General features: G+C 38.3%; 1 protein-coding gene across 6 annotated transcripts in view; it reads left to right on the top strand.

Annotated features, from left to right (window-relative positions):
• Positions 1 to 14,070, top strand: part of slc20a2 (solute carrier family 20 member 2) — a 47,668-nt gene that overhangs the window by 10,265 nt on the left and 23,333 nt on the right. For 4 of the 6 annotated variants that reach the window (XM_062998921.1, XM_062998920.1, XM_062998919.1 and 1 more), the window contains 4 exons: positions 10,137 to 10,696; positions 11,049 to 11,189; positions 12,572 to 12,657; positions 13,478 to 13,574. In XM_062998921.1, the coding sequence (XP_062854991.1) occupies positions 10,408 to 10,696; positions 11,049 to 11,189; positions 12,572 to 12,657; positions 13,478 to 13,574 (613 nt within the window). In that variant the 5' untranslated portion in view covers positions 10,137 to 10,407. Of the gene's footprint in view, positions 1 to 5,509; positions 5,574 to 8,175; positions 8,189 to 10,136; positions 10,697 to 11,048; positions 11,190 to 12,571; positions 12,658 to 13,477; positions 13,575 to 14,070 lie in introns of those variants that run through there. The other 2 variants (XM_062998922.1, XM_062998924.1) reach the window with 2 other exon arrangements.

Genomic DNA, 14,070 nt, shown 5'->3' with positions numbered 1-14,070 from the left:
TTTGTCTTGATCAGCGTGGTTTCAAAACCTATCCTACTACTGATGGGCAATTCAGACTCAGTGGTCACAGCCTGCATTACCTGGCCAATAGGATGTTGGGACATCAGTGGCTGTTGTGGTTTATTCATTCATTTTTAGTCTTGATCAGTGTGGTTTCGAAGCCTATCCTAGGAATCCATTGCAGGCACTCAGGCTTTTACACTGTATTTATTATAGCTAGGGCCCTACTACATCTTCCAAACTTAATCACCCAAGTCATGTTTTTAGCTGCTTTAGACTTGAACTAGATATCTTGAACATTATGACTAACCGATTGCTAACTGAATTGCCGTAGGATTGCTAGGACCGCCTCATAGTTCAAATTAACCAGAAAACAAGAGGCACTTGATCGCTACGCGAATGAAAAATGTAAAATCGTTTAACACAAACATTAAATTTTGAATTTCGCAGCAAGTTGCATTTTACATGAGAAAAGGCTCATTTCACAGTCCATGGTGTGATTTTCACGGCCGTAAATTAGTTGGGTCTTAGTTATAGCCCTCATTGTTTGCCCTCATACTGGCTCTTTATGGAGTATAAAAACAGAATAACCAGAATATCTTTGTCTACTTATGCAGAATTCCACACACAGTATGTAACGTTACAGTTACGGTATGTAGTGTGACGTTTAAGATACAGCTAGAGACTTTAGGGAAAGTTTTGGGGCAGAGTTTAGCAGGTAGATTTCTTTAAGTGCTAAGGAGATGGACTTAATTGATTTCAGTAACTGTAAGAGCCTTGTCTCTTTGAGGTTAATGCTTTTAGCAGATTCACTGATTAACAGACTGCAGTGATTCACTGCAGAGAATGTGATCGTCCCTAGTGAAAAGTTAAGGCATCAGAATGAGGTTTGGCATTACCATGAGATGTCAAAGTGACTTGTCGAACACCCCAAATAGCCTTTCTCTGACTTTATTTAGGACTACAATTGGTGACCGAATTGCTTTGACTTAAAAACTGATTGATGAGGCATCAGTGCTGTTGCCCTGGAGCTTTGTGAAAGCTGTGGGCCTTAAAAGAAATGTTGATCCAGTATCAGTTTTAACAGCTTGTATTTCAGTTAACACTGTTATGTACTGCTAAGTGCTTTAGTAATTTGGCCATGGTTTCTCGTAAGTGTAAAGTTGGTTATGTAAAAGTAATAACTTTAGATGCCCTGTCTGACTGGTAAGGAGATGGTGATGAATCCAATGGGTTGTGAGGCGTATTGTCACTTTCTATTTTAGTGTATGCTGGCCTCTTTGCCTTTAGAACTAGCATGGGCTTTTATTATTATTATTATTGTTATTGTTATTAATTAAATTTCAGCAAGACAATGTCAGTTCTGCATGTGCTACAACAGTATGGCATTGTTTACAAAGAGTGTTTGTGCTTGACTGGCCTGCCTGCAGATCTCCCAGCTGATTGACCAGCTGAAGTTGAGTATCAAGCTAGAATTAACAAAAATTCCACTTTCAACTATTTCAACTATTAGCATCCTCAGTTCCCAAACGATTAAAACAGGTAATTAATAGACAATGGGATGTAACACAAAGGCATACATTCCAACAATACTCTGTTCCAGCTTCTTTGGGTGTGTGCAGGCACCAGTTTAAATGTTTATATTTCATTTACATTGACCACTTTATCTTGGTCATGGTTTTGGCATGTCCTGTTGAACCGGGAACAATGGGCACAAGGCAGGAATACTCTCCACTCTCAGAAATGGAAATACTAAAATGCACCTAATTGTTGGTATAGTGGTTCCCTCAAGGCTACATATTGTCCCTTTAGTTTATATAATTTACATAAAATAGAACATTTGTGTATCTTAAGCTTTTTTATGACTGTAATACACTATTGTACACTAAAATGATTAAGTTATTTATCTGTGTAACTATGTACAAACTAAAGGTACATTTGTACCCTTGATGTTACAACTCTGTAGACACACATTTATTACATTGCTTTGAAACATCCATTCCTGGTAGTGTAGAAGTGAGTAATCGGCAAAGATCACATCAAGAAGAACCATTTTTTGGACCAGAACCAGTGAGGGTAATGCATGCTGACATTCTGAACAACGTGAGGATTTCTTTGTGCCCAGTTTAGTACTGACGAGGTATTGGTTGAACACAGGAACATGACAGGAACACCTGTTAAGACAACTTTAGTTAGACTGAGAACGTGTGACATTTCACTTCACCAAAGCAAGCTCACTGTTTCTGTCCTACTGCCAGAAGTGGCGTAAAGTTTCGATGAACCAGAAGTTCATGTTAGGCGTAAACAAAATAACAGTTTCCAAGAAGTACTGTTTAGGCATTTATGAAATAGAACGTTGCTTAGAGGGGTTGCTTTTGTAAACAGTTATGTGAATTTATGGTTAGTTTTTTAAAGATGTTGTTTTAGCTAGCCTTTGTTCATCTCTCAGAGATTTGGGTGATGCATTCCTTAAAATAAAAGTGGTGCTTTGATTCAGACTGTTAAAATGGGACAGAGCTGGAGTACAATGGATTGTTTTTTATTGTTTTCCCTGAAGGCCAGAGTCCCTGAGACCAGTAAAAAATGCATTAGCAATTTGTGGAGGCAGTTTGGCTTACCTGATCTGTTTTATGATGTGTGATACATTCATAGTGGTGGTTGTGTAAAGAAACCTGAAATACATTCAAGTCTGATGAAATGTGTAGCTAATCTGAGATGTTTTTTAATGTGATTCTTTCACATGATTGTCTTTCTGGTATCTATAAGCTTTGTGTGATTTTTGTAGAAGCCTAATGATGCAGTAGCTGAGATGGTCAACAGTGAAGATCCCAAAGTTTGTTAAGGTTTTCTTTAATCCTTTTAGTTCTTTTATTTTTTTTCATATATTACTATTAGATTTACTATTTATTCCATATTATAAAGTACCATACAGTAAATGTGAAAAAAAGACTCTTTTGGTTACATAGAATATTTTTATTTGATAAAATTTTTTTATTTCTATTTTTTTTATTTCTTTTTCCCCCCAATTTTTATCCCTGTCTAGTCGTGTCCAATTACCCTGATTGCGTCCTCTATACTGATTCGACCCTTCACCGCTGACTGAGGACGCCTCTCAACTGACATGCGCCCCATACAGTACATACAGTCAGTACAGACTGCATTTTTCACCCGCACGAGTCGAGTTCATATACTTGACAGGCACTGTGTACGGAGGGCCACACCCTCACCATCAGCATTATTCCCCAGCCCTGTGCAGGCGCCATCAGTCAGCCAGCAGGGGCCGCAGTCGCACCAGTTATGAGGACCTATGATCCGACTTTTTTACCCCAACCCTGAACAACAGCCAGTCGGAAAGGCAGAGCTGAGATTCGATACGATGTGTTCGAAACCCCAACTCTGGTGAGCTAGCGTACTTTACCGCTGTGCCACCTGAGCGGCTTGGTTACATAGAATATTAAAACATAATTCAAACCTTGCAAATAGGGATGTAACGATACACTTTTTTTTATTATTTTTTTTTTTATTATTATTATACTTTATATAAATACTGTATTTGTACTTATCTTTTATTAATCTAAATAATGAATGTCCTTTTATTTCAGAGGTAGGTACAAACTATGCAAAACAATTTATTTTGAATTTTGATTTTAAGCCCAATTTGGCTGGAAAACCCCGAATTTGGCAATCAGGCATATAGCGCCAGTGACGTGAACAAGGTGAGGTGTATAGCGCCACCGCCCTCTGCTGTTTAAAGTGAATATTGATTCATTTTACATGTCAGATCGATTTGAATGGTTGAACTTTTGAATCGGTTATTAACTGTATTGTGGTGAATCGTTACATCCCTACTTGAAACCCCAAAAGTTTTTTAGTGTGTTACCTGGATGAAAAATATTGTGAAAAATATTGTAATAATATTATTAAACCCAACAAAAATTCATTGATATGTCAAATTATAACCTCACATGCCAAGTCTGGGCATATTGTGAAATTAAAAGGAAATCTATGATTTGTTAATTCAACAATAATTCAACTGACAAAAGTACAAATAAATAAGTTTAGTTTTGGACAACTAACTTCATTCTGTTTTGAATTTGATGTCTGTAATAAACTCAAATTGGTATAAAGGCAAAGTGAGGTAAAAAGTTTATAGATTAATCAAGTTACACAGTTTAATCCCACAATAAGCAGATGAATTGGTACAAGGTAAGGGAATCATGATTGGATACAACAAGAGGATCCACCAAAGGCTCAGATGTCTGAGATGTTTTCTCTTGAATGCAGACCTAGCTCTAAAATTGTCCTAACCCTCCTTGAGGCAGTTTATGGCTTGAGGTTGTTTATGGCTCTGAATCATTCTGACAGTGTCTGATAAGCTGTCACCAGCATTGCTGTTTTTAAAGCTATTGTCAGACAGACAAATCCCATTCCAAGCATTCACTGGCGGCAGCAGCTGCTTCACTAACTGAGACATGTTGTCTTTGGTTTGGTTATTTTAGGAATGCTAAATATGAGCCTTTATTAAGTTCTCTGTAGCATTGTCTCAAAAGACATGGTTCAGACAGTGTGACTTGCTGGTGGTCACCATGTTCGTGTCCTGGCAGTTGTTTTGTTTTGTAGACTGGGGCAATGGGGGCACATGATGATGATATCATCTTCCTGAAAGGAACAATTGTTCCAAGCTCTGAAAGAGATTGAGGGGGAGGAAGGAATGTCCTAGCAAATGTATCTGATATTTGTAGTGCTTGTGTTCTGATGTGGCTGTTTGATTCTGTTTTTTTTAATCATTCAGTCAGCCAGCAAACAACGTGACCATGTTATTAACCTGTTTACTCAGCAATGCTGTGAGACTTTTGGAGTTCTTTCAGCATGCCCACATGTGCTTATTGTACTGTGAAGGGAAGGAATTCGGTACAGTGGTGTCCTCAAGGGATGAGGCGTTTCCTTATGTGTACGTATAACTGATTTTATTAGTTATTGTTCACGCTGGCATGCCCAAACAGTCATGATGGGCCTGTACCAGTGTCAGCAAGGCATCACTATTAAATGTCCTTGGTGTTCCAGCATGCCTTTCCTGCTGTGGGATTTTGCATTTCCCCACCCCCTCTCCCAAGCACTGCTTTGTCATTGGCTCAGTCATACAGATCATGCGTTCTTCCCCGGCAGAAATGTCCTGTCAGTAGTTCTGCCTCCCTGAAGCAGCACAGGGATTGGCTGGCTGGCTTGTGATGCTGATGCCCTTATTTAAGAGGCAGTCTAGACTGCAGTGACAAGTGTTTCATTAGGAGGGAGCTGCAGGATCCCACATCACATCAAACTCAAGCTCACGATTTTTCGTTCTTACTTATGAATTGGGGTTTTTTCCCTCAGCTGGACAGTTTCAAGTGGATTATCTAATCATCTTAATTCTGTTCTAATTCATTTCCAGTACATCACGTCATCCCATTTGCCTCTTTCTCCTTAGGTCATATTTAATCTGTTGGTTTACTCAGTCTTTCATTTTCCAATCCATTTTCCTTCCACCCCCCCTCACCCTCACTAAAAAGGTTTTCTCAATACTGCATAGTGTGAAGGTGAGTAGAATGGAGTTTACTGCGGTCAGTGCGGCAGTCGTTTCTTTTCATCCCCTCGCTCACATCTTGTAGTGTTTTGCCTTTTTCCCCATCTGTATAATGCAACAGGTTCTGTTTGCTTTCTGCATGTCAGTGAACATGTGCAGTGCAGATGTGTCACAGGCAGTTTTAGGTATAAAAAATATATACGTTAAAAATGAAGCCATCCAAGCAGAAGGCTTGAAATGAATAATTAGATTTCGAACCTGTATGTATTTTTTAGTTTTATCTTTTGTGTCCAGTTACCAGCACTACCTGTTTTTAAAAATTTTCTATTAGCCCATTTCCCTGGTAAAATGTTATTTATTTTAATATGTCTGTTGTGCTCCATAGGGGCCGTCCAATTTGGCATTGTTAATTAAATGTGATTATGGGTATTAATAGAAACTAATCTGACCGCATCTGCATAGCACACATTAAATTGCAGTAAAGAATCTCAGCATAATGGCACTAAAGTGAACAGTAAGGGGGTTAAATGAACATGTATGTGCTCTGTAAGTAAAGAATGTGTTGAGCAATAGTGACTCTGCTTTTATGTACGGGATTCGTGTACTGTATAGTGTCTCAGTTTGATGCAGTGCAGCCGGAGCTTTTTGCATTTACATTGTCTTTCTGTGACCTCTGTTGTAGTCACTTCCGAACCAGAAGTGATTTATACTTATTACAAGACACAAAGATGGTCAAGTGTAGCCATTTATTCTAATTAGTAAAACATTAAAAAATGTATTGTTTTTTTTAAAAGCATTTTTTTTTTCTCCCAACACGTGTTTTCAGAATCTGCAGCATCTAACAATTATCTCCCAAGTGACGATGCAGATCACATTAACCTTGTTTCACTATCCCTAGGTAGATATTATTGTAGGCCCATTTATACTGCATGTTGAATTTCTGCTGTCATTTGTTAAAGGAGCTTAGTAACACATGGTGACGCAGAGAAATAACTTTATGCCCTGAACAGCAATGACTGCTTGTAAGTTTTTTAATGCGGTATATATTTGAGTGAGCATTTTGATGACTGCTGCAAAAATCATAGAACTGTCACATTGTTATCTGATAGTTTGCAAGCTTGTTTTGTATTAGGAAGTCAGTAGGCCATGTGATGTTTACATTAATGGCTCACCTGACTCTTGCGCCAAGCTAATGCCAGAATGTTTTAATCTAGCTGTCACCCTATTGCTGTTTAATTCCCTTTAAACAAAAGGCTTTGTGGCTGCAAGAAAGACCCCAGTATGAAATAAACTAATGAATGAACTTGCTTATGTACATATGGGGTAGATTTGGAGACAATTCCAGCCTTCTGTACATAGTGTTAATGTGTAATACACTTATCAGCCATAACATTAAAACCACCTCCTTGTTTCTACACTCACTGTCCATTTTATCAGCTCCACTTCCCATATAGAAGCACTTTGTACAATTACTGACTGTAGTCCATCTGTTTTCCTACATCCTTTTTTAGCTTGCTTTCACCCTGTTCTTCAATGGTCAGGACCACCACAGAGCAGGTATTATTTAGGTGGTGGATCATTCTCAGCACTGCAGTGACACTGACATGGTGGTGGTGTGTTGGTGTGTTGTGCTGGTATGAGTGGATCAGACACAGCAGTGCTGCTGGAGTTTTTACATATCATGTCCACTCACTGTCCACTCTATTAGACACTCCTACTTAGTTGGTTCACCTTGTAGATGTAAAGTCAGAGACGGTCGCTCATCTATTGCTGCTCTTTGAGTTGGGCATCTTCTAGACCTTCATCAGTGGTCACAGGACGCTGCCCATGGGGCACTGTTGGCTGGATGTTTTTGGTTGGTGGACTATTCTCAGTCCAGCAGTTACAGTGAGGTGTTTAAAAACTCCAGCAGTGCTGCTATGTCTGATCCACTCATACCAGCACAACACACACTAACACACCACCACCATGTCAGTGTCACTGCAGTGCTGAGAATCATCCACCACCCAAATAATACCTACTGTGTGGTGGTCCTGGGAGAATCCTGACCATTGAAGAACACTATGAAAGGGGGCTAACAAAGCATGCAGAGAAACAGATGGACTACAGTCAGTAATTGTAGAACTACAAAGTGCTTCTGTATGGTAAGTGGAGCTGATAAAATGGACGGTGAGTATAGAAACAAGGAGGTGGTTTTAATGTTATGGCTGATTAGTGTATGTTGTAATAGGTGTAATAGGTTTTGGCTCTGGTACTAATTGAAATATTGACCTTTAAATGTTGGAAATTCCCTTTTTGTAGTAGAGAGTATTCAATTATCAATGACTTATTTGTTAATTATCAGTTAATTGCTTGTTTTTGAGGCAATCAGGTGGTGCAACAGTCTTTTATGCTAGCCCGCCATCACGAAGATCTCGGTTAGTATCTTGGTCTGCTGTGTAAATGGACGATTGACTGTTATGGGGATGTCCCATCATTATAGTTTGTTTTATTTCCAGCCCTTGTAAGAACACACAAATGAGATTACTGTGTAATTTTCGTGTGTGTGTGTGTGTGTGTGTGTGTGTGTGTGTGTGTGTGTGTGATCAGAAGAAGTCAATTACTTTTGCCCTGACCAAATGAACTAAGGTCAGTTAATTTTCTGGTGATCATTTTAAAATTCGTAAGCTCCTTACAACTCGCATCTCAACCTTCATAAACACTGGTGCTATGCTGTAATGTGCATGGTTATACAGAGGCTGTTCCAGATAGCACCTTAATCACTACTTTTCCTTCCCCTAAATCTTAGACACTGATAAGGCATAACATTATGACCACCTTCCTAATATTCTGTTGGTCCCCTTTTGCTGCCAAAATGGCCATGACCCATCAAGGGTATGATACCTTTCTATCAGAACCAGCATTACCTTCTTCAGCTATTTTCTGTTGGATTGGACCACGCGGGCCAGACTTCGCTCCCCACGTGCATCAGTGAGCCTTGGCCGCCCATGACCCTGTCGCCGGTTTACCACTGTTCCTTACTTGGACCACTTTTGATAGATACTGACCACTGCAGACTGCAAACACCCCACAGGAGCTGCAGTTTTGGAGATGCTCTGACCCAGTCGTCTAGCCATCACAATTTGGCCCTTGTCAAACTTGCTCAAATCCTTATACTCGCCCATTTTTTCTGCTTCTAACATGAACTTTGAGGATAAAATGTTCACTTGCTGCCTAATATATCCCCCCCACTAACAGGTGCTGTGATGAAGAGATTATAAGTGTTATTCAGTTCACCTGTCAGTGGTCATAATGTTATGCCTGGCCTGTGTATTCATGTATGTGCACAAGGGACAAGGTCATGCCGAAATAGACAAATTTTACAAACTGTTTCCACCAGGTTGAAAGCATATAATGTATTTTATATAATTGTAGCTGCTTGCATTTAGTGTTGCTGAAACTGCCAAATGTATTAATTAGAAGAGGTGTTCACATACTTTTGGCCATATTGTGTACTGGGGGTTATGACTTTGTATCATAATACTAATGGCTTTAAGCCATAAACAAATCTGACATACCCCAGCACAATTATTAACATTTCTTTTTACAGACTTTGTTATTAAATTGTGTGATCAATGTAATGACTTGAGTTTCGATTATGATACACTGAAGCCGTGTTAAGTTCATTTGAATGTAATTGGTACCTGACGTTGTAAGTGTGCATAATGTCCATTAAATATTAAATCAGGGCCCCTGTGCAACAGTGGTTGCATAGTGGACAGAGCTTTGGGCCATCAGTCAGAAGATTGTCGGTTCAAATCCAGGCTCTGCTATGCAGCCACTGTTCGGCCCTCGAGCAAGGTCCTTAACCCTGTCTGCTCCTGGTGCCGTACAGTGGTACTGGCTCTGACCCCAGCTTCCAAACAAGCTGGGAAATGCGGGAAAATAATTTTGTTGTAGTGTACATCTGTATATGTATATATGACAAATAAAGGCTTTCTATTCTTTTTCTTCTATGAAGTCCTAAAAAATATTTTAAAAAAGAAATTGAGTTGAAAAACATATTGATTTTATTTGATTTTAGGTACACAAATATACAAATGATTGAACTGCAGTCAGGCACACAGCGACCCATTTACCTGATTCAGCCATTCTGACCCACTAATAATCTTACTCGGTGGAAAAACAGCAAATTTGAAAGCAGTATAAGCCGGTTTTAGACACTGAAATGGCACAGTAAAGGTTTGGCTAGAGTGCAACTGGTCATGCTGCTGGGGCAGAGTTTGAATGCCAGACCTAAAATTCTTTCCTAATAATTGCTAGTGTCTACGTAGGAAAGATTTTTTTGTATTACATTTACAAATGAATTTGCTTGATCAGGCCTTTCATTTAAATACATGCATGTAGCAGAAAGGCTCATTCAGTAATTAAATTTGTCCTATAATGGGTGTCATTTAAAAAATGTCTCTGTTGTCCTCCCACCTGCTGCTCCAGCTTTCTAACCTTTGGCTTTCCAGCAGTGTTTTATCTGTGTAATGAAGCCTCATACACAAAGCAAAATGCCCTCCAATAATTTTTTTCTTTTTTGTTTTGACAGCTGAGGACTTCTCGGCAAACGGGACACGCAAAGGGCCAAACAATGGAATGCTCTCTCCTGCCTGCACTGCTCACGACTTCAGAGACTGACGTTAAACGGCTTAGTTAGCACTCTGCCTCTCCCCCTATAACACGTACAGTCAGGGGAAGAAGAGCATCAAACCAGAAAGGTTTCTTCCGTTAAAGCAACACACCTAACGCCTTCCTTTTTAGTTGATCACTTTGGATTTTTTTTTATTGAATTCGTAATCCACCAAAGAACAGACGCCAAGATGGATTTGGAGGCGTACCTATGGATGGTTGTGATTGGCTTCATCATTGCCTTTATCCTGGCATTTTCGGTTGGAGCCAATGATGTGGCAAACTCCTTTGGCACAGCAGTGGGGTCTGGTGTGGTCACACTGCGGCAGGCTTGCATCCTGGCTTCCATTTTCGAAACTTTGGGATCCATGCTGCTTGGTGCCAAGGTGGGTGAGACCATCAGGAAGGGGATTATTGATGTCAGCCTGTACAATGAAACAGTGCCCATACTGATGGCAGGAGAGGTCAGCGCCATGGCCGGTAAGTTGGCTTAGAAAGATTATTCAGAGTAACTGCTTGTTATTTAAAAATTTTTTTTTTTTTATTATGGACTTTCAAATATTCTGTGGCACAGTTATTATATGGCCATGTTTGTTTGTGAGCTGCATGAAAGTTCATGATAAAAAATCTTTATTTGTAGACATAAGAGACAATGTTAGTGAATGTAAACGCAGCATGATCTTTTCTGGTTTGTTTTCCCTGTGATGTGTTTTTCTCCTAAGTCGTTTTTTTCTTTGTAACAGTGCACTATAGAGCTTGAACCTAAGAAATAAGAGAAGAACATTCAGCATAGAGACTCTGTCTAAGTTTCTCATATTACCTCTTTTCTCAGGATCTGCGGTTTGGCAGCTCATTGCCTCGTTCCTGAAATTGCCAATTTCTGGAACCCACTGTATTGTGGGATCTACTATTGGCTTCTCTATGGTGGCTATTGGCACTAAAGGAGTGCAGTGGATGCAGCTAGTGAAAATTGGTATGGATTGAACAATATTAGCCTTTGTTTGTGTCTGTGTCTTTATTAAATGTAAACTGGATGACTTAATGCAAGAAAAATCACTATGCACTATATCGCCAAAATTATGAAGACATCGCTGTCCAAGAAAAAGTTAAGCCACTATTATTGCCAAGGTGCATAACATCAACCACACAGCCATAAAATCTCCACACACAAATACTCCTCATGCTGAAGGGCTCAGTAACTTTCAGTATTAGTCTTAGTCTTTTTAATACCTTGCTTAAGCTGCCCTACACAACCCTATGTGCTGTTATTAAGAGGAAACATGTAAAAGTGACCACAGAATGTAGCTGTTAGCTAATAAAACATCTTGTCACTTACTACTGAGTGATAACCACCTCTGAAATCAACATTAGCAAAACAAATGTTTGTCAGGAGCTTCACTTTATTTTTTAGGGTTTTATTGCAGAGCAGCAGCAAACAAACCTAACAACACTGTGTTTAGTGGTGAAGCATTGGCTGAAGTGGTATAACACACAGCCACTGGAATCTGGGGACAGATAAATCTATTTTGGCAAATGCATGAAGAACCAAAACAGACTAATTTTCAATATGAAACAAAGCAACATTTATTTATTAATTTACAGTGACTATTTTTGGGGTCTATCACTACAGTATTATACCCTGAATAGAGCCATAGGTCATTACAGAGCATCATACAAGCATTGACTCTACGATCAATTTAAATACTAATCAATCCACATTTTGATATTTCAACCCACAGCTTTTGATATTTGGTGCTGTTGTCCACAACATTTGGCTGTATAATGTTAGTGAAATACACAATATGGCCAAAAGTATTTGGACATCTGACCATGATCTTGCTGAACATTTATTTCATTTAAAAAAAACAAAGGGTGTTAAAATAGAGACCTCTATGTGATCATTTCAGCTATAACAACCACTCTTCTAAAAAGGCTTTGGGCACAAATTCCCACAGACATACTTTATTCAGTTAGAAAGGCATTTGTATGGCTGACCACTGATGTTGGTCAGGAAAGCTTCAGTAGATGTTCTGGTTTGTTCCAAAGCTGTTCAGTGGGGCTGAGGTCAGGGATCTGTGCAGGCCACTGGAGTTAACTGAAATCGAGCTTTTCTTCTAGTCTTGCTTTAATACTGTTGCTGCAAAGTTGCTGGCATATAATTAATTTATTACACCTGTTAGCAATTCTTGTGGTTGAAACTCTTGAATTTAAAAATTTGAAGGGACGTCCCAATACTTTTGTCCATATAGTATACACTAAAACGGAAAATAAAGTTCTTTTTAATTAATGGTAGTTTATTGCTTTTATGTTGTTTATGGTTTTTGTTCTTATCTGCATAAAATTTGTTTGCTTCAGTTGCCTCCTGGTTCATCTCGCCTCTCCTGTCAGGCCTCATGTCTGGCCTGCTCTTCTATGTCATTAGATATTTCATCCTTAATAAGGTAAGTCACAGATTTGCTATCAAAATAATAATGTTTGGTTATGTGATTTGGTGATTACCTAACCACTAACGTGAACTGTTTCAGAAGTAATTTAGAATGTATCTATTTAGAACCCCTGACTTTTAGAGCCCTGTTATGTGGATTTGATTTTGAATCTATATAATTACCATTTGTATTGATCAATCTGTGCTCAATTACCAGTAATGATGAAGTGAAAACATGAGTGTTTCTTATTATTAAAAAATAATAACTCGATCTTTTATACAAAATTTAGAGTGCCATAGAAAACAGTGAATTGTGTTTACTTCAGTGAATCTTAGGATGTGTCTACATTTTAGTTGGAGCCCACCTGTTGCAATTTAAATTGATTGGACAAACAACTCACTTGCATAAATTAGAAATTCTGAATACTTTGTAAAGCCACTGTACATACTTAATGGGAATTGTCTAACCTTATACTTGATCTGCATTTGTAATGTAAATGCCTGTAGCGAATGTTTTCTTATGTAATGGTATCTTGATGCTGTATATGTAAGAAATTTGAGTGAAGCCATTTTATAGGTTATGTTATTGCACAGCTCTGCATCACTTACTGTTAGCAGAGTTCATTTCTTTATGTGACTGCAGTATGATTAGAACATTCCAGTGTTTCATTCTTTCTGCCCTGAAATCATGCTTTCTCATGTTCAGGTTTTCTTATGCTCTTATATAGTCATATTACATGGCTTATGGCTTAGCTGCTTTTCTAATCATGTTCAGAAATGGCTCGGGTTTTATAGCTCATTGTTCACCAGTGTTTTGGGATTGTGTGTTGTTGTAGGACGACCCCGTGCCGAATGGTCTCCGTGCTTTGCCCCTCTTTTATGCCTCAACCATTGGCATCAACGCTTTCTCTATCATGTACACTGGAGCGCCCTGTAAGTAAAAGGATGACTAATTTGTAAATGGGCTTTATTGTGGTCAGTTTGAAATGCTCTCAAGCTGAAAACTTTAAATTACTAATCTGTCTAGTTGCATTTTTCATGAAAAAAAACCTTTATTATATTAAAAAAAAAGCCAAACAAAAACACAGATTAATAAAAGCTTAATATGTACAAATGTGCATGTCAGTATTCTTATAATAAACATAAATTGTTTTTTGTGATTATCTTTAAAATTGCAATGCATTGGTTTTACAAACAAGTTAAACTATTTAATATTAACCTGATATTTTATCTTATATACTTGTGTACTACTTTACTAAACAACTTTTATACTATAAAATATTTAATTACATGCTTTTACATTTTTATTAATTCAATAATAATGTGTGTATAATGTGTTTCACAGGTGCTTAAATTTGAATTTTTTCATAACCTTTTAAGTAGGTAATGATATACAACAATACAAAAAAATAAAAAATAAAAACATAAA

Source organism: Trichomycterus rosablanca, chromosome 7 (assembly GCF_030014385.1).
Source record: "Trichomycterus rosablanca isolate fTriRos1 chromosome 7, fTriRos1.hap1, whole genome shotgun sequence".
In the NCBI taxonomy this organism is placed as follows: domain Eukaryota; kingdom Metazoa; phylum Chordata; class Actinopteri; order Siluriformes; family Trichomycteridae; genus Trichomycterus; species Trichomycterus rosablanca.
Note: the sequence above shows the minus strand (reverse complement) of the source record. Positions and strands in the feature narration are given on the sequence as shown.